Source organism: Rhinopithecus roxellana, chromosome 5 (genome assembly GCF_007565055.1).
Source record: "Rhinopithecus roxellana isolate Shanxi Qingling chromosome 5, ASM756505v1, whole genome shotgun sequence".
NCBI lineage: Eukaryota > Metazoa > Chordata > Mammalia > Primates > Cercopithecidae > Rhinopithecus > Rhinopithecus roxellana.
Window position 1 is genome coordinate 161,609,086 of NC_044553.1, and position 19,317 is coordinate 161,628,402.

At 48.8% G+C, this 19,317-nt stretch overlaps 1 protein-coding gene across 3 annotated transcripts in view; it reads right to left on the reverse strand.

Moving 5' to 3' along the window:
• CDC42BPB (CDC42 binding protein kinase beta) overlaps window positions 1–19,317 on the reverse strand; it is a 134,019-nt gene that overhangs the window by 26,617 nt on the left and 88,085 nt on the right. For all 3 annotated transcript variants that reach the window (XR_004057395.1, XM_010353708.2, XM_030931068.1), the window contains exons 10-21: window positions 17,973–18,139; window positions 17,774–17,893; window positions 16,108–16,241; window positions 14,066–14,308; window positions 12,102–12,212; window positions 10,445–10,689; window positions 10,225–10,330; window positions 8,704–8,828; window positions 7,938–8,043; window positions 6,207–6,355; window positions 4,773–4,867; window positions 1,111–1,190 (exon numbers count right to left, since the gene is read on the reverse strand). Coding sequence is in view for 2 of the 3 variants with exons in the window: in XM_010353708.2 (XP_010352010.2) it covers window positions 1,111–1,190; window positions 4,773–4,867; window positions 6,207–6,355; window positions 7,938–8,043; window positions 8,704–8,828; window positions 10,225–10,330; window positions 10,445–10,689; window positions 12,102–12,212; window positions 14,066–14,308; window positions 16,108–16,241; window positions 17,774–17,893; window positions 17,973–18,139 (1,681 nt within the window). In the remaining variant the exon portion in view is untranslated. The remainder of the gene's footprint in view (window positions 1–1,110; window positions 1,191–4,772; window positions 4,868–6,206; window positions 6,356–7,937; window positions 8,044–8,703; window positions 8,829–10,224; window positions 10,331–10,444; window positions 10,690–12,101; window positions 12,213–14,065; window positions 14,309–16,107; window positions 16,242–17,773; window positions 17,894–17,972; window positions 18,140–19,317) is intronic.

Here is a 19,317-nt window from a genome sequence, read left to right on the forward strand (position 1 = left end):
CAGGTTCAGAAGAGGAGGAAAGGCTGTCCTGCCTCCACGGAATGCCACCAAGAACCTGCAGCCCATGGAGGGAGGCAGTGGGGTCTGCGGCTCACTCGACAGCTAATTCCCAAGATGACCAGCGGCTCTGGCTGCCTGAGGGGCTGGCCTCCTTGTGAGGGTCTCCGCGAGGCACCTGGTGCCAGACTGTTCCCATCAACCACCTTTCCCATTGATCCCCAATGCCGAACTCTACAACTATACAGATGGTAACACAACTACCGTGTTTTTATTTGCTCTAGTGTGGGATTTTTTTTTTTTTTAAGAGATAAGGTGTCGCTATGTTGCCTAGGCTGGTCTTGAACTCCTGGGCTCAAGTGATCCTCCCCCTTCAGCCTCCCAAAATGCTGGGATTATAGGCGTAAGCCACCACACCCATCCCAATGTGAGAATTTGTATTAAAGTACTTACTTGAAATACTCGCTACAGGCCAGGTGTGGTGGCTCACGACTGTAATCCCAGCACTTTGGGAGGCCGGGGGGGGGCCGGGGGGCGGGCGCAGATCACAAGGTCAGGAGTTCGAGACCAGCCTGGCCCATATGGTGAAACCCTGCCTCTACTAAAAATACAAAAATTAGCCGGGCATGGTGGCGGGTGCCTGTAATCCCAGCTACTCGGGAGGCTGAGGCAGGAGAATCGCTTGAACCCAGGAGGTAGAAGTTACAGTGAGCCAAGATCATGCTACTGCACTCCAGCCTGGGTGACAGAGCAAGACTCTGTCTCAAAAAAAAAAAGAAAAGAAAAGAAAAGAAAAAAAGAAATACTCACTACACAGCTGAGGCCAGTGTAGATTTCTCCCTGAAGATGCTGAGCACTTTCTTAATCTCATTTCTACTTGAGTTGAGAAAGCTTCTCTGGGAGCAACTCAAATACCCTAAATGTCTCTCACCTTATGCATTTAATGTGGGTTGATTACATGTGGATCAAGTACATAGTTAGCACAACTCTGAGATAAATACTGAATGTATATTTACTGGTATGTTTGTGGCCCCATGAGTGGTAAAATCATGTATTACACTATTTATAACTCATCATAAACTCATCTGTCACTTAAAAAAAACAATGACTTACTCTAAATGTCAGGTCATGTGCAAGGGGTGCAGTGTTGAAATACTCAAAAATGGAATCCTGAAAATCTGGAAGTTTGAGCCCTGTAAAAAGAAAAAAAGAACAGTCAAGGTAAAAAAAACTAAAGTCTACATATTATTTTCAGACAGAAAGACTCAATGTCTTCAAGATGTCAATTCTCCTTAAGTAACTGATACATCTGACATGATCCCAGTTGAAAAAAACACCAGGCGTTCCTCCAGAGATGAACAATAATCAAAAAGTTCACTTGAAAAAGTAACCAAGGGACCGGATGCGGTGGCTCACGCCTGTAATCCCAACACTTTGGGAGGCTGAGGTGGGCAGATCACCTGAGGTCAGGAGTTAAAGACCAGCCTGGCCAACATGGTGAAACCCTATCTCTGCTTAAAATACAAAAATTAGCTGCACATGGTGGCATGTGCCTGAAATCCCATCTACTTGGGAGGCTGAGGCAGGAGAATCTCTTGAGCCCAGGAGGTGAAGGTTGTGGTGAGCCAAGATCACACCACTGTACTCCAGCCTGGATGACAGAGCAAGACTCTTATCTCAAAAAAAAAAAAAAAAAAAAAAAGGCCAGGTGTGGTGGCTCACGCCTGTAATCTCAGCACTTTGTGAGGCCGAGGTGGGTGGATCATGAGGTCAGGAGATTGAGACCATCCTGGCTAACACGGTGAAACCCCACCTCTACTAAAAATACAAAAAAAAAAAAACTAGCCGGGCGTGGTGGCGGGCGCCTGTAGTCCCAGCTACTCGGGAGGCTGAGGCAGAAGAATGGCGTGAGCCCGGGAGGCGGAGGTTGCAGTGAGCCGAGATCACGCCACGGCACTCCAGCCTGGGCAACAGAGCGAGACTCCATCTGGAAAAAAAAAAAACAACAACCAAAAAAACCCCAAAACCACAGGGGTGGCTGGGCTGAGGGTAGGTGGAGGAGGAGTAGATCTATCAGGTATTAAAGCAGATTCACTAAGGCCTCTACGATAAGAATCATGGCCGGGCGCAGTGGCTCACACCTGTCATCCCAGCACTTTGGGAGGCCAAGGCCAGAGGACTGCTTGAGGCCATGAGTTTGAGACCAGCCTCGGCAACACAGAGAGATCCCAACTCCACACACACACAAAGTAAAATTAGCTGGGCATGGTGGCATGTGCCTGTGGTCCCAGCTACTTGGGAGACCGAGACAGGAGGATCACCTGAGCTGGGGAGACTGAGGTTGCACGTGCCCCTGCACTCCAGCCTGGGTGACAGAGTGAGACCCTGTCACACACACACAAAAACACAAATCAAAAAACAAGAATCACATGGTTCTTGCCCATGAACAATGGAACAGGGGAGAAAATCCAGAAACAGACCCAAGTACCCATGGTGATCCTGTACATGACAACAGGCGTACATAAAATCAGCAGGAAAAATAGCTGGTATTAATAACTGCTACTGGACAACGAGCTAGCCATTAGCAAAAGACAAAACTGGATATACTCCTCAAACTGTATGTCAGAGCACATTTCAAATGGATCAGTATTCTAATTACAAAAATGAGGCTGGGCACGGTGGATCATGTCTGTAATCCTAGCACTTTGGGAGGCAAGGCAGGCAGATTGCTTGAGTCCAGGAGTTCAAGACCAGCCTGTGAAATACTGTGTAGTCCCAGCTACTCAGGGGGCTGAGGTGGGAGGATCACTTGAGGCCAGAAAGTTGAGGCTGCAGTGAGCCCTGATCGTGCTACTGCACTCCAGCCTGGGCAACAAAGCGAGACCCTGAATCAATCAATCAGTCATGAAGCCACGCAAGTATGAGAAGCATGAGAAAATCCCTCCAACAACTGGGAGTTAGCTGTATTTTCCTATTTATGACTCAAAAAAGGAAAAAGACTGAAAACTTGACACACAAAAAATTTTGAAAACCACCTTTTTTTTCTTTTCCTTGAGAGACGGAATCCGGCTCTGTCGCCCAGGCTGGAGTGCAGTGGCAAGATCTCACCTCACTGCAACCTCTGTTTCCCAGGTTCAAGTGATTCTCCTGCCTCAGCCTCCTGAGTAGCTGAGACTATAGGCATGCACCACCATGCCCAGCCAATTTTTGTATTTTTAGTAGAGATGGCAAAACCACTTTTTTTTTTTTTTAAGATAGCGTTTTGCTCTTGTTGCTCAGGCTGGAGTGCAATGGCGCAATCGTGGCTCACCGCAACCTCTGCGTCCCAGGTTCGGGTTCAAATTGAAACAATTCTCCTGCCTCAGCCTCCTGAGTAGCTGGGATTACAGGCACACGCCACCACGCCCAGCTAATTTTGTATCTTTAGAAGAGATGGGGTTTCTCCATGTTGGCCAGGCTGGTCTCGACCTCCAGACCTCAAGTGATCCACCTACCTCGGCCTCCCAAAGTGGTGGGATTACAGGCATGAGCCACCGTCCCCGGCTGCAAAACCACTTTTATTTGGCAAAAAAATCAATCAATGAATAAGCAAAGACAAAGAGAAACAAGGAAAATACTTGCAACTTACATCACAAACAAAAGGACTAATCCCCATAACGCAAAAGGCTTTTAGAAATCCACCAGACTAACAACCTGAATTTTTAAAAGTGGGCAAACAATAAAAATATATAATGCACAAAATACAAAAGTCCCTCAAACACACAAAAAGATGCTCCATCTTACTTATGAGAAACATGCAAGTTAAACCTCTACGGAGATGCTATTTCTCACCTATTCAGAGCAGCAAAAATCTGAAAGTCCGAAATCCTACTTTGTGGGTAGGCTGTGGGGCAGAAACCCCTCATGCAGAGGAGGAGGAGTGTCAGTGCACAGCCTCTGGAGGCCTGTCCGTCAGCACGTAGCGCAAGTGTACAGGCATGTTTGCCCTTTGCCCTGGCAATCCCACTTCTAGAACTCTATCCCAAAATACAACGACAAAAATAGGAAATGTTCTGTCCATTCAGCCCCTCCTGGCAGTACTTTCTACGGCAGCAAATGCCAGGGAATCACCCATCCCAGCGGCTGGCCAGCTCACGGCAGTGCACAGTGTAGCTGCAGAGGGGGCCAGGGTGGCTCCCCCAGCACAAAATGATGCCTTTTATGTAATCAGGGGATGCAAATGTGTGCCTAGATTTGTGTGTATTTGCCATATGTTTTCAAGATGAAAGGAAGGACAGGCTGGGCACGGTGGCTCACACCTGTAATCCCAACACTTTGGGAGGCTGAGGTGGGTGGATTGCCTGAGGTCAGGAGCTGCAGACCAGACCAGCTTGGCCAACATGGCACAATCCCACCTCTACTAAAAACACAAAAATTAGCCAGGGATGGTGGTGGCATGTGCCTGTAATGCCAGCTACTTGGGAGGCTGAGGCGGGAGAAGTGCTTGAACCCAGAATGCAGAGGTTGCAGTGAGCCGAGATCACGCCACTGCACTCCAGCCTGGGTGACAGAGCGAGACTGTTCCAAAAAAAAAAAAAAAAAAGGAAGGCTACACCAAAAACAATGGCTAGCTTTGGGGAAAATATCTTTGAAGATGCTGTTTGAAAATGTTGATTTTGGAATTCTGTAGGTACTTTATGTAACTAAAGTAACTATTAAGTCGAAAAGAAAATAAAATCACTCATTTGAAAAATATTTATATTCAAATAATGCAGAACTGCCTGATGTTAATTTACCAGTATCTGCTCTGAATTTTTCTTCCATCTTTTTCTTCAAAATTTCCATTTCTTCCAATAATTCTCTGTTTTTGGCTTCAGAGTCCTTTAGTTTGCTAAAATAAAAAATAAATGGCTTTAAGTGCACTGAGAAGAGGTTGTCTATGAGGCGGTATGGGGCAGGTCAGAATGAGAGGGCCAGGGTTTCTCCCCAGCACCGGGGACTGTTCAGATCACGGCAGCTCATGCTGGGCCTTTCTGCTGCAAACACTACAAACAGTATGAATATTTCAAATATAAACATTCAAACAGGAATTTAAAAAGTCATGGCTTAGGAAGGTATGTCTCATGATGGTCTAAAGGAGCTTTGACCTTCCTAATCTCCTTCCCAGGCGAGTCCTCTGTTCTCCAGGGACACAGGGCCCAGGCCGCTCAGCCATCAGCCCCGTCAATATCTTTCCCATAACTGGCAAGATGGTGGCTGCATCAAGAAGCACCAGCACCACCCGTACCGGCAGCCTTGCAATTCCAGCAACTTCGTGGAGGAGACAGAGAAAGGCTGCCACGGGGAAGAGCTGACCAGGAGGGATGCAGTTTGTGGGGGGGCGTTCCACTTATAAGTGGGGTGACAGTGGGCAAATCACCTGCAGAGTGTGTAAGCAGGAGTAACAAGAGTGCCTACCCTGCTGGGCTGTGGGAAGGTCACAGGATTTAACAGAACAGTCTTACAGCAGTTCCTGGTACAAAGGAAGTCAATTTAACTGAAACCTATTACCATTAATTCTTTTAGCCCCAAACTAACAGGATTTGGGACTTAGTAATGCTGTTAAAGACACTGTCCCTTCTAGGTCCTTGTCTGCCTCATGGCACAGCAGAGCTGGCCTGGTTTTTATGAAACTGATGTTCATTATCGTATCCTTGTAAAACAGGATCGGCAAAGAGACTCTCAGCTAATACTGACTGAATTTACTGCTGTGTGAAAATGGCATTCTCATTACTGCTTGGAGTTAGAGAAAAATTTCAAGTGAGAATGCCATCTTCAACCTCTGTTTTAAAATATTTGCGTTAGCTTGAAAGGAACAATCCTGAGTTAGTGAATGGAGTGGCATGGAGGTGACTAAGCAGTGAGAGGGGCTCCTGTCAGAGAGTGGTGTGAGTCTCACTACCCAGTGTGGGGGCACAAGCACCTGCTGCTGTCAAAACACGGCTTGCACTGCACTGCACACCCCCGTGGCAGGTGAGGCCCTGCACCCTTGTGGCCACCTCCTCAGTGTCAGAACGGCTTGCTATTCAGGGCTCCTGCAGGTAAACCCAACTCGCTGCCTCCTAAGGTGCCAGTAAACACCGTGGCCCCGATTTTCCAAGCGAGGAGCATCAGAGCCCACAAGGCTCAGGGCTGGCTGAAGGCCACACAGCCCCTGCTCCTACTCGGAGTTAGACCCCAGCACCAAGTACCTTTCCAAGGTGAGGTTGGCATCCTTGACCTTCCTCAGCTCCTCCTGGACAAGCTGCTTGGCCCGGATCTCCGCCTCAAGGGCCGACTGCAGCTCCAGCCGCGCGGACATGTCCAGCTTCTGGCTGCGGCGCACCTTCCACAGTGGATCCTTGTGACACGGTTATGGCATTAAAAATGCACTTTCAGTTATCTACTTGTTAAACTAATGTTAACAAATAAGTTATCTTTGTCTAACCTTAAGCCATTACTGTCTCACTTAGGTATTAACTCTAAATTATTGAGGTGCCTCGGGAGTTTGTTTTGATATTTTATGACTTTTACTCTTCCTTAGAAATCTTCTAAAAAAGAACATTTACTTTACCTTTGAGAAGAATAAAAGTGATTCTGTAGTACAATCTCTCTCTCTCTTTTTTTTTAGATGGAGTTTTGCTCTTGTTGCCCAGGCTGGAGTGCAATGGCATGATCTCGGCTCACCGCAACCTCGGCCTCCCAGATTCAAGCGGTTTTCCTGTCTCAGCCTCCCCAGTAGCTGGGATTACAGGCACCCGCCACCATGCGTGGCTAATTTTTGTATTTTTAGTAGAGACAGGGCTTCACCATGTTGGCCAGGCTAGTCTTGAACTCCTGACCTCGTGATCCACCCTCCTTGGCCTCCCAAAGTGCTGGGATTACAGGCATGAGCCGCTGCACCCAGCCTCTGTAGTGCAATTTGTATATGGGTCCACTGAACCCTAAACCTTTTACAAACCTAAGGTACATTATAGGTTCGGTTATCTTTTTCTCATAATTTGAAACATTTTGCGATTTCACCATCCTGGGAATTATGTCATTACTCATTCCTACCTGTGATTAAAAAAAAAAAAAAGACTAAAATAATAAGGGAAGAATGACAGAGTGACCTAGGATGAAGCAACAGTGGAATATGCCAGTTCACTAACATCACCTTTCTGTTTTCTTACTGAGTTGCCCAATGTATGATATCAACTTTCAGGAGGTATGAAAGAAGTCTAGAGATGCCATCTTGCTGATTTTTCTTTTTTTAAACCAAAAACCTTCATGGAACACAACTGAGAATTCTTCATTTTCCATCTACAACGGTAAAGAGAAGAAAATGGACAGAGGAAGGCCAGGCGTGGTGGCTCACACCTGTAATCCCAGCACTTTGGGAGGCTGAAGCAGGCAGATCACCTAAGGTCAGGAGTTTGAGACCAGCCTGGCTAACATGGTGAAACCCTATCTCTAGTAAAATACAAAAATTAGCCGGGTGTAGCGGTGCACACCTGTAATCCCAGCTACCTGGGGGGCTGAGGCAGGAGAATCACTTGAACCCAGGAGGTGGAGGCTGCAGTGAGCCGAGATCACGCCACTGCACTCCAGTCTGGGCGATAGAGCGAGACGCCATCTCGGGGGGAAAAGAATAATACACAGATCGTTAAATGAACCAATAAAATTAATAAAACAAAGCTCTCTGAGGGCAGAATCCAGTTTTAATTTGATAGCACAGAGCTCAGTGCTCAATAATTATCTGCTAAACGAATGAATGCCATTGAGAGAAGCCATGACGATCTGAAAGCTGGCAAATGTTGGCATTCCTTAAACTGGGGAACTGGTTACACAGAAGTCTCTTGTATCACTGTGAATCCCTAAATAGTATGTAAATGTCACATTCACACTTAAAACCACTAACAGATTATTCAGGAATAGAAATGCAGGTATTACACAAAACCTACCAGTGTTCTTGACCCCAGACTAGAACTCCTCAAAGCCTCGAGCTCTTCGGTCATCTTGGAAGCAAGAGCTTGAAGGTAACCCCGGGCATCTTTCTCGTCGCTGACCCTGGAGGAGGGAACAGAACAGATGTTCTGTCTCACGAAGCATAGCTATCAGCAAGAAGCCAAACAAGAAGGGGACGTTCCCGCCTTCCTCGGGACACAGTGACACAGCGTCACGTCAGCCAGAGTGCCCAGTGTACCCACTGTATACGTGGGATCACATTGATGGAAGCATCGTTACATGGCACGACTGCAGTTTAAAAAGACACCAAACTTCCAAGACTTAAGAATGAAAAAATTGTATTACCCCATAAATATATACACCTACCACGCACCCACAAAAATTAAAAATAAAAACTCTTTTAAAAATTACAGCTTCACACCTTAGGAGCGGAGGGCCAGGTCCCAGCTCGCTCCAAGTCTCCCTGCTGCTTCTGCAGCCACTTCAGGAGGGCTCTGCCTCCCGATTCTCTGAGAACGCGAGGGGTGTGAACTGCTTGCCCCAAGTCCTTCAGTGGGTTGGTGGGGGCGTGTCTCCACCTCCAGTCCAACAGAACCACTGCCCCAGACATGAGAAGTTTCTGGGGAACAGCAATGAGACCTGCATCCCAGCCTGAGAGGCACGACCTGGCATGGAGCACAGGATCAGGCAGCAGAGGCGGGACAGGCGTCGTGGACTGAGCAGGGAGTCGCTTTACGGCCGCTAATGGGGCCGTGCACGTACCACTGAATGATTTCCGCAATCTGAGCTTCCCAGTGGGCCACTGACTCCTTCTTGGCTGCCAGATCCTGCAGCTCATCCTCCAGCTGTCTATTTTGAGCTGTGAGTTTATCCACAAAGGAACAGAGCTGAAATGAAACAATTTCACCACAGAACTTGTTAATCGGGCATCCTTTAAGTATGCTGGCATTAACACTGGAAGTTCCTTTGAAGACTTTGAAAGTTTTCTTTAATCGTCATGAGATTTTTCTAAACTAAGTTCATGATACAGATTTTTTCATTGTGTCTAGCTTAAGTCACATTTCAACTCAAATCTAAACCTAAACCGATGGAGCTAGTGACTTCAGGCAATTGGCACCTTTTCGCTGAATACAAATATCCTGTTGAAAAGACCAAACCCATTACTTCATTCAAAAATCAAAACAGTCACGTGTGGTGAAATAGCAAGAACATGGTCTGAGAAACACGTCCTTGTGCACGCAGCATGAATGCACTCACACAAGCCTAGATGGTGTGACTGCTGCACACCAGGCCCTGTGGCACAGCCTGTCAATTCCAGGCCACAAGCCTGCATACCATGTTGCTGTGCAGGACGCTGCTGGCGGCTGTAACACAATACTAAGTATCTGTGTATCTCAACACAGAAGAGGTAAAGGACAGTTTACAATCGTATGGGATGTCTGTTGTACACACGGTCTGTCACTGATGGAAAAAGCATCGTTATATGGCACATGACTGCACTGTAAAAACATACCAAACTTTGGCCGGTGCGGTGGCTCACGCCTGTAATCCCAGCACGTAGGGAGGCCGAAGCCGGTGGATCACGAGGTCAGGAGATCGAGACCATCCTGACTAACATGGTGAAACCCCGTCTCTACTAAAAATACAAAAAATAAGGCTGGGCACGGTGGCTCACGCCTGTAATCCCAGCACTTTGGGAGGCCGAAGCTGGTGAATCACGAGGTCAGGAGATCGAGACCATCCTGGCTAAGACGGTGACACCCTGTCTCTACTAAAAATACAAAAACTAGCTGGGTGTGGTGGCGGGCGCCTGTAGTCCCAGCTACACGGGAGGCTGAGGCAGGAGAATGGCGTGAACCTGGGAGGCGGAGCTTGCAGTGAGCAGAGATCGTGCCATTGCACTCTAGCCTGAGTGACAGAGCGAGACTCCGTCTCAAAACAAAAAACAAAAAACAAAAAATTCGCTGGGCGTGGTGGCGGGCGCCTATAGTCCCAGCTACTTGGGAGACTGAGGCAGGAGAATGGCGTGAACCCGGGAGGCGGAGCTTGCAGTGAGCCGAGATCGCACCACTGTACTCTAGCCTGGGGCAACAGAATGAGACTCTGTCTCAAAAAAAAAAAAAAAGACACCCAACTTCCAAGACTCAAGAATGACGACATTCTATTCCCCCATAAATATATATACCCACTACGTACATACCCACACAAATTAAAAATAAAAAATTTTTTTTTAAATTACAACTTCCATACAAAGTGCTAACTCAGGTACTTTGAATTAATTACCTTTTCATTTTCAGCAGTTAGCTTCTTGTTCTCATCAAATAGCATTGCTCTTTCTCGTTCGTATTTATCTTTTATCGTACCTACCGCCTCCTCCATCTCGTTATGCCTGCCAAGGTGAGCGAGAAGCAGTGTTAAAAGCTCGTGACTTCGCTACTGTTCATCATCTATGGCGTAGGCATCAGCTTTCATGCTCCGAACTGAGCAGCTCGCGAAAACCTACCGTTCTCGCCTTGACTTTTCTAGCTTATCTTTTAACATCAAGATTTCTTTCTGCAGGGCCAGCTGGTGGCTTTCTGAATCATGCACCTCCTTCTTCACATTTTTCACTTCGAGCACATGGGAGGCCTCACGTCTGACCAATTCCTCTTCATAAAACAAGACTTTCTTCTCCAGCTCAGATTTGATTTTGGAAATCTCTTGTTGGTGCTCTAAAGTGGCACCTGCTCCCCGGCCTCCTTGCTTCATCTGAAGACAAAGGTTAACATACGTTGACGAACCTCTGTGTCCTCAAGGGTCACATTGTCCTTTCATCCCCTTTCATCCCCAGCAAGTGCAGACACCTTCCCAAGGACTGTGGACGCCTGGACTACACCAGATGATGTAGCTGACCTGGCTAACGTGATCCAGATTCTAGGGAGTCACAGCAGGAGACAGCCTTGCAGGGGGATGTGCCCAGGTCTGCCTGGGACCCTGAAGCTCTGCCCCACACCCTGTTCATTCATGCCTGCAGCATTCTTCCGAGGACTGACTCTGCTAGGCCCCCTCCTTGTGACTGGGGTGACACTGAGGTCTCTGCTCTCATGCGGTTGGCCGGAACTGACAGCAAACCAGTAAACGGGCGGAGGGGCTGCGCACCCCAGCCGGGTTGTAGGAAGCGGAAGGCGTGCCGGCATGGCTGGGGCAGCATCTGTAAGGTGCTGGCCTATTAAGTGAGGTGTCAGGCTAGGGGCAAAGAACAAGGGCACAGGCCGGAGTGAGGTGGGACGTCCTGAGAGGCCAGTGTGTCTGGAGTGGCGGGGACAGGAGGTGTGGGACAGGCAATGCTGGGCTGGAGCAGGCAGGAGGGTGGCTGCTGGACAGCTGTGGAGCCACGGAGGCCCTGACCGCACAGGAATGTGATCCGGCTTTGGTCTGCCAAGCTCACTCTGGCTGCTGTGCAGAGAGGAGACTCGAGGGCTGAGAAAGGAGCAAGAGCCTCGGGCACCACACGCTGAGGTCCAGCCAAGCCACGCTGCCAGAGAGGAACAGCATCTCAGGCCCACGTCCCAGAGGAAGAGCTACCAGATCACCGAGGTGAAGGGAGAGGGCAGACCCATCACACGCAGCCCACACATGAGGAGACCCAGGCCACGCTATACTGCCAAGGAGATCCGCCCCCAGTCCCTCGCCCACTCGGCCGCTGCAGCCTTCCCCACTCCCGCCCTCTGCGGCCTCCCGGCCACCCTCCAGCCCCACCAGCAGGCCCTGACTCATGGCTAGTCTGTTTCTTCCCCAGTCAGCAGCAGGTTACACGCTTTAAGGAGCTTTTCCAAAACTCAACTGCACTGAATTGAGAATACCACGACGTGAAGAAGGCTATGAACTGATGGGGCTGGAGCAGGAAATGAGCCGATTAGATATTAGTTTCCTAGGACTTATAGTGAACTGCCTTAAACTTTTATATAAGGAAGGAAAAACATGAACTTGGCCTTTAAAAATAAAAGCAGTCACAAAGGCAGGGGTCACACCCCCCACCTCTCCACACGCGGGTCTTCCCTCAACAGCCTCAGTGACACTCAGCCTGGACCACACATTACACAAGGTGACTTCCACGTGGTGGCATCAGCAAAGATGAGCATTCCTCTCAGTTAAGGGCAGAGACCCCCGCCCAGCACTACCTTGAGGGCCTCCAGCTCGCTTTCCATTTGCTTGCAGAAGTTCTCACTGTGCTCACGAAGCTTGCGCTCCTTGGAGGCCTCAGCAACAGCATCATCAAGCTGAGCTTCCAGCTACAAGAGGAAGATCCGGTTTCTATTAACACAAAGCGAGCTCCACTTCACCAGTTACAGCAGCACCCATGGGACCTCTACAAGAACAAGACCTCAAAGGAGTTTTGCGTGTGTTTGCCCTTCATCAAATCTTACCACAAATGGAAGTTTGAGGAATACACTTCAGGGTTCAACTGGGATGGTTGGTTAGTAATAAAACAAGGTTCAACTCTAGCTTAAAATGATACTTTTAAATTTCAAGAAGGATAAATCTCTTGAAATTTAAATTTCACTGATTTGTGAAAACAAGTACTTTTGATATCTGTAGAACTTGAATTCATTAATTAAATGGGCCATTTCAAACACGCACAAGAGCGAGCAGAACAGCAAACCCGCGTGCCGCACCCAGCTTCGACAGTGAGCTCTGGAGCCAAGCCCGCTTCATCTCTGCCTGTGCCCAAACCACTCGAGGGCAAATCCCAGGCACTGTTATCACTTTCCCCGTAGGTGGAATGCTAATTCCTCATTAGGGGTATCACTAACTTCAGTTTTAACTGCCTATAACTACAAATATATTTGGGTTGCAAAATAGACTGTCTAAGAAGAAAACAAATAGCTCCTCTGTGGCTAAAGAACAAACAACCCTGAACTTGAAAGGAGCAGGAACATGTGCTTCCAGGCCTTCTCATTCATGGGATTTATCAAGGAAATCTTAATAGAGTTCTAAACTGAGCATTGCTTAAAATATGTCACAGCAGAACACTTGGAATACCTAGGGCAGCAGGGGCTGAAATCCCGGGGTCCTGAGACGCTGTCAGGGGTGTGCAGGGCCCTTCCCCTAATTAGCTATGTGTGGGAGCCAGGATTTCTTCATGTACTTTATCCCAAACAGCGCAGCAAAACAGACTGAAGAAACAGCCATGAGAACTCAACTGTTTTCCATTCAGCCAGATATTAAAGAAAAGCTAACAAAATGTAAAAAATGCCATTCTTCTCGCCAAATTTTTAAAGAAATAGTTACTTTTCATTAAACATGTTACATATGTTAACATGAAATGGGTTTTCATTGTATTAACAAAATTCTGTTTTAATTTCTGCCATGGTGCATGTTGAGAGCTGTAGCCTACATAAGAAAGCTCTCTGGGGTTGCAATCATTCCAACAGTGTGGACGAGTGCTGCATCAAGACACTTCAGAGGCGCTCACCTCAGCAGGCGGCCTCAAGTGTGCTTTGTTGTGATTTGACTTTCATATATACATATATTTTTTTTTTTTTGAGAGGGGAGCCTCACTCTGTCGCCCAGGCTGGAGTGCAGTGGCACAATCTCGGATCCCTGTAGCCTCCACCTCCTGGGCTCAAGTGATTCTCCTGCCTCAGCCTTCCGAGTAGCTGGGATTACAGGTGACCGCCACCACGACCAGCTGATTTTTTTGTTTTTTTTGGTAGAGATGGGGTTTTGCCACGTTGCTCAGGCTGGTCTCCAACTCCTAAACTCAAGGATCCAGCCATCTCGGCGCCTCCCACAGAGCTAGGATTCCAGGCGTGAGCCCCGCACCCGCCCGTGATCTGCCTTTCTACTGCCACCTGCCCTGTGTGGACTTATTCACATAAGCCAGGCCGCATCACAGCACAGTATAAACGCCCTCTATTCACTTAAAAGAGAATTAAAGAAAATCAGCACCACAAGACCTTATTGTGATTTCACCGGTATTGAGGGACGAGAACAACATAAATGCTCAGCCCATCAACTTACTTGGCTCCACAGAAAATTTCCAACCCCTTTTACACTAATACAGCCCAAGATTCCAAAGACGTTTTATAAAAGTCACACAAAAGTCCAGTAGATGCCATCCCTGAACCATCCCCAGAGCTACCTCTTTCCTGAGCTTCTCGGCTCTCCGCATCTCCTGCCGCATGGCGTCCACCTTCTGCGTGGCCACCTCCATCTCTTCCTCCTTGTCCCGCAGCTGCCGGGACACCTTCTGCTTCTGGGCACGGAGCTCTGCCATGCGCTCATTCAGCTCCGAGAATTCCTGCAGGGCCAGCTTTCGCTGCTGATGGGCATCTTTGAGTTCCTTGGCTTGGGATTTCAACCGCTCTGAGGCTTCAACCAGTTGCTGAACAAAAACAATTACAGATGTTTTATGTTTGCCTAACAAAGGCTTGGAAGGCTGGAGGTTTGGTCTTCCACGATATTGAGGAGTTAAAAGCGACAGCCAGTGCTGGTTACAGATTAGAGCCACAGATCTGAGAAATTCCCTGCTTGGAAAAAGACCTATGCTCTGTCTCACGCCACCCACATAGGCAATGGGAAGGCCGCCTGGGCTCAGGTGCTGAGCACCAACTGCACACCAAGAAAGGCCCCACAGGCTGGGCACAGTTGCTCACACCTGTAATCCCAGCACTTTGGGAGGCCAAGGTGGGCGGATCACCTGTGGTCAGGAGATGGAGACCATCCTGGCTAACATGGTGAAACCCTGTCTCTACTAAAAATACAAAAAAATTACAGTGTGGTGGTGGGCGCCTGTAGTCCCAGCTACTCAGGAGGCTGAGGCAGGAGAATGGTGTGAACCTGGGAGGCAGAGGTTGCAGTGAGCCGAGATTGCGCCACTGCATCCCAGCCTGGGCGACAGAGCGAGACTCTATCTCAAAAAAAAAAAAAAAAAAAAAAAAAGGCCCACAACCACGCAGGCGCAGCATGCTTACAGGAGGACGCCTGGCTCCGTAATGTCAGCCTCCGCCCGCAGAGCCGCAAAGCTGAATGAAGCATTTGGGCACTCAATCTGGTTACTTCAACATAAGCAAAATCAGAAAAGAACACACAGACACAAAGTGCTGAAGGTGAAGTCAAAGTGAAGAACTGTATAAAAACAATTGCTGGACAGCCTGCCCCTTCACTGGAGACTGATGTGCGGATGTTGGCTGTTACTCTGCACTCACCACACTGATGACCCTGACCTCCCTGCAGCCCATCTGGTCAACTATCTGGCAGTTCAGTCACTGTTGCACCTGCTGGTCTGAGATGGAAGCAACAAGACCCTGAGCAAGTTGGCAGAGCAGCTGCCCACATGCGGACGGGAGGCCTCCCCAGGCCTCTCTGGGCCCACTGGGAGGTACTATGACTCTGTCAAGCAATGAGGTGCCACACACCCCACACTGCACTTTGACAAGTCACTCAGGTGGATGACACCACAGATTCTCTTAAGAAACAATTTAGGTTTGATACGTGGCACATTTTAGAGAACAGATCACAAACTACAGGTTCAAGGATAACATGTATCAATGAATGTACTTTAGAAAACATGTATATAATTGTGTTACTAACATGCTGGCACCTGAGCATAAAAGTTTCCCATATATTACTAAAAATGAAATTTATAAAGGAATTACGGGGTGAAATCACCCAGATTTTAACATAGGGATTCTGCTGCAGTTCCCTGTCATTACTAAGGGGCCCTCTCTAAGAGCAGAGGCCTGGTGGAGAGAAGGGGAGGGCCTGGCTCCAGACACAGCATGTGTTGCCACGGCCACCATGCCCTGTGGACATGAGAAGGAGGAGGAGGAGCTGCACAAGGAAGGAGGAGTTGCACAATGTAGAATGCAGTGGGGTGCTGCTTTCTCTGTGGGTCTGAAGTGGAGACTGGAAAGGCTGATTGTGAGGTGGATACCCGCTGTGGGTGAGGGGGTGGAAGGCACCTGCCACTGGGACCCAAGCTCTGCCAGCCGACATGGAGGCTGTGCAGCAGGCAGGCGTGGCAGGGGCCCCAGGGCCACGCTTGGCCCTGGTGTCCTGCATGCAGCAGGGACAGCCCATGGGCAGAAGTCCCAAGAGGTCTTCCATCGTCTGCATGAACGTGACCTTACAAAACTCTGCAAGGTCCCGTAAGCCTTTCCCACCCCGAACCCAGCCACCTACCTTGTGCAGCTCCTCCTTCTCCTGCCTGACCACGCGGTGCTGCTTCTCCAGCCCCCGCAGTCGCTGCGTGGAGTCCTCACGCTCTTGGCGAAGCACCACTGTGTCCTCAAGCTGTCGCTCGAGCCTGTTTGAATCTGGGTAAAAGGGGAAATAAACTGTGTTCCTTTATGTGCAGTGACTATATGCAAACTTTACGTTAGCTGACTTACTGATAGGAAATTATTTAATAATTCACAACACTCTTTTCCATTCAGAGGTTTTTTTTACTTACACAAACACACACACACACACACACACAGTGTCATGGGCAGAGCTACCTGCACGCCTGTGCTGAACAGGCTCCCTAGACTTTGATCCGACAGGAATGTCCCCTGAGGACTGGGAGCCCTTGGGTGGCACACACATCCGTCTGCTCAGTCCCTTTAACCTGTGTCACCCAGCACAGTGCCTGGCCCTTGTCCTTTGTCAGTGTGCAAGAAAGGTTTATTTAGTAAGTGACTCAATCAAAGAAGTCCATGTTTGGATCAGGACAGTGGGGTTCCTGATACGAAATGCAGAGGTGAGAGATTTGAAGTATGCTTTGCAGGTGAAGGTCAACTGCAGAGCCAACCTGTGTGAGGTTAAGGCTTAAAAGGGATTGGAGTCACGCTGGGCGCGGTGGCTCACACGTGTAATCCCAGCACTTTGGGAGACTGAGGTGGGCGGATCACGAGGTCAGGAGATGGAGACCATCCCGGCTAACACAGTGAAACCCCTTCTCTACTAAAAACACAAAAAATTAGCCAGGCGTGGTGGCGGGCGCCTGTAGTCCCAGCTACTTGGGAGGCTGAGGCAGGAGAATGGCGTGAACCCGGGAGGCAGAGCTTGCAGTGAGCCGAGATCACGCCACTGCACTCCAGCCTGGGCGACAGAGTGAGACTCCGTCTCAAAAAACAAAACAAAACAAACAAAAGTGATTGGAGCCTTTAGGGAACTTTGATAACCTAGGAACCACCAAGAGAAAGTGGTGACGGCAGGTCTAGCACCTACAACACCGAGGAGCAGGCCGAGTCACTGATTAAGCTTTAGGAGGAAAGCAGCTCTAGGAACTGTCTGAGAGCCACAAAGAGGAAAACTGTAACGGAGAAGCAGAAAATAGCCAGATAACGTCCAGATAAGATATCGGGAATTGATTCTAGCTGGTGACTATAAAATAATATCATTAGAACTAATCCAGCTGGGGCTGGGCACGGTGGCTCATGCCTGTAATCCCAGCACTTTGGGAGGCCGAGGCGGGCGGATCACCTGAGGTCAGGAGTTCAAGACCAGCCTGGCCAACATGGAGAAACCCTGTCTCTACTAAAAACACAAAATTAGCCGGGCGTGGTGCCACATGCCTGTAACTCCAGCTACTTGGGAGGCTGAGGCAAGAGAATCGCTTGAACTCAGGAGGTGGAGGTTGCAGTGAGCTGAGATCGCACCACTGCACTCCAGCCTGGGGGACAAAAGCGAAACTCCGTCTAAAAAAAAAAAAAGAACTGACCAAAATTTCAGAACTCTAAATAAGCTTGCTAAAGCCTAAGCTTTTTTTCTGCTTTCCCACCTTATGAAAAGGACTCTGAAATTCCCTTTTAAGAGAGTAATGACCAAAAACAGAGAGTAAGAGGTCATACTTTTTTAAACATACCTGCTATTTTATTTTTCAAGCGTTCGATTTCTTCATTTAGCTTTTTGATTTCTTTATCTCGGTTTGAATTGCTGAGGGCCCGAGATGAGCCATGGAGGGACTGCACGGTCTGCGTGGACTCTGAGGGATGGAGAGACAGCGTGAGGTGCAGCCTGGCCACAGTGCCCCCTCCCGGCCCCAGAGCTGACGCCGCCCTCACCTTGCAGCTTCCTGCTCAGCTCCAGCTTCTCCTGTTCCAGCCTCCGAATCCTCCTCTCATAAGCTTCCATCTGCAGGCTGTGCTCCAGGTCCCGCTGCACATCCTCATCTTTGGTTAATGTGTTGGACTGCATTATGTTCTTCAGAGAGCCTCGATCAGAAAAACAGCTGGGAAATCAAGCAACAGGTTTTGATCTACTGAAAATTCCGCGATTTCATTAGCATTTTCAAACTTCCTAGGGTGAAACGTAGTCTTTTTAAATTGGCAAACAAAAATACCCAAGAAAAGACTTTATTGCTTATGGAGCCAAAGTTAGATAAGTGACCGGATGGTCAAGGACACACTGACAAGGGCACTCCCCACTGCTGGGCAAAGCAAGCGCCTCTGCAAAGGAGGGGAATGGCATTTCTGAATCGTCCCTCACACTTCACTATAGACGCAGAACCAGAAAGCATGGATTTTGCATAAAGCAAGGCTTAAAGGGCAGCCCCAGCTCTTGTCTGGAGGTCAGCGGTGTGCACGGACCATTGAGAGCTTCCTGGTTTGGCCACCAACTGGCCAAGCAATCCAGGACAGCTCTTTCAACCCTTCTTCCCCTGCAGGCTAAGCCACCAATTCTAGCACTGACCAGCATGCTAAGCCCCCTACCAAGGACCAGACCACTCGATGACGCACACATCCGAGGCACAGGCTGAAGTCCAGGATGGCTCTCATTTAACAGCTTAATTCTTGGGCTGCTTTAGGAATTACTTAGTCCTGCTTAGCTCTTTATGTGACAATGAAGTCAGGAAAATTTTGAGCTCCTATGCTGAGTCCCATAAAGGCACCCAGCCCCCTTTACAGAAGACCTGGTCAGTGTTTCTCCACAGGTGGTCTGAGGGTGCTGGGCTGCTCCAGCCCTGTGGGGTCTGTCAAGAGGAGAGCTCTAGGCCTATCTGGCCAAACTACAGCCATGGGCCTGGGACCTGCAAGTGTAACAAGCTCTCAGTGAGCTGGGATGTACAGAAAGGTCAAGAACCTCTGCACTGGGGGCTGGTAAATCAATATGCCCACCCAGAAAGCCTCCTGTGGACTGGAAGACAGCAGCTGTCACTTTGGCTTATGGGCTGTTTAACCCTGGCCTCTCACACCAAAAGAGATTTCCTCCAAGCTAGAGTAGAAATATGGGGATGTTGGCCGGGTGTGGTGGCTCATGCCTGTAATCCTGGCACTTTGGGAGGCCAAGGAGGGCAGATCACGAGGTCAGGAGATCAAGACCACCCTGGCCAATATGGTGAAACTCCATCTCTACTAAAGTAAGATTAGTCGGGCATGGTGGCGGGCACCTGTAGTCTTGGCTAATCAG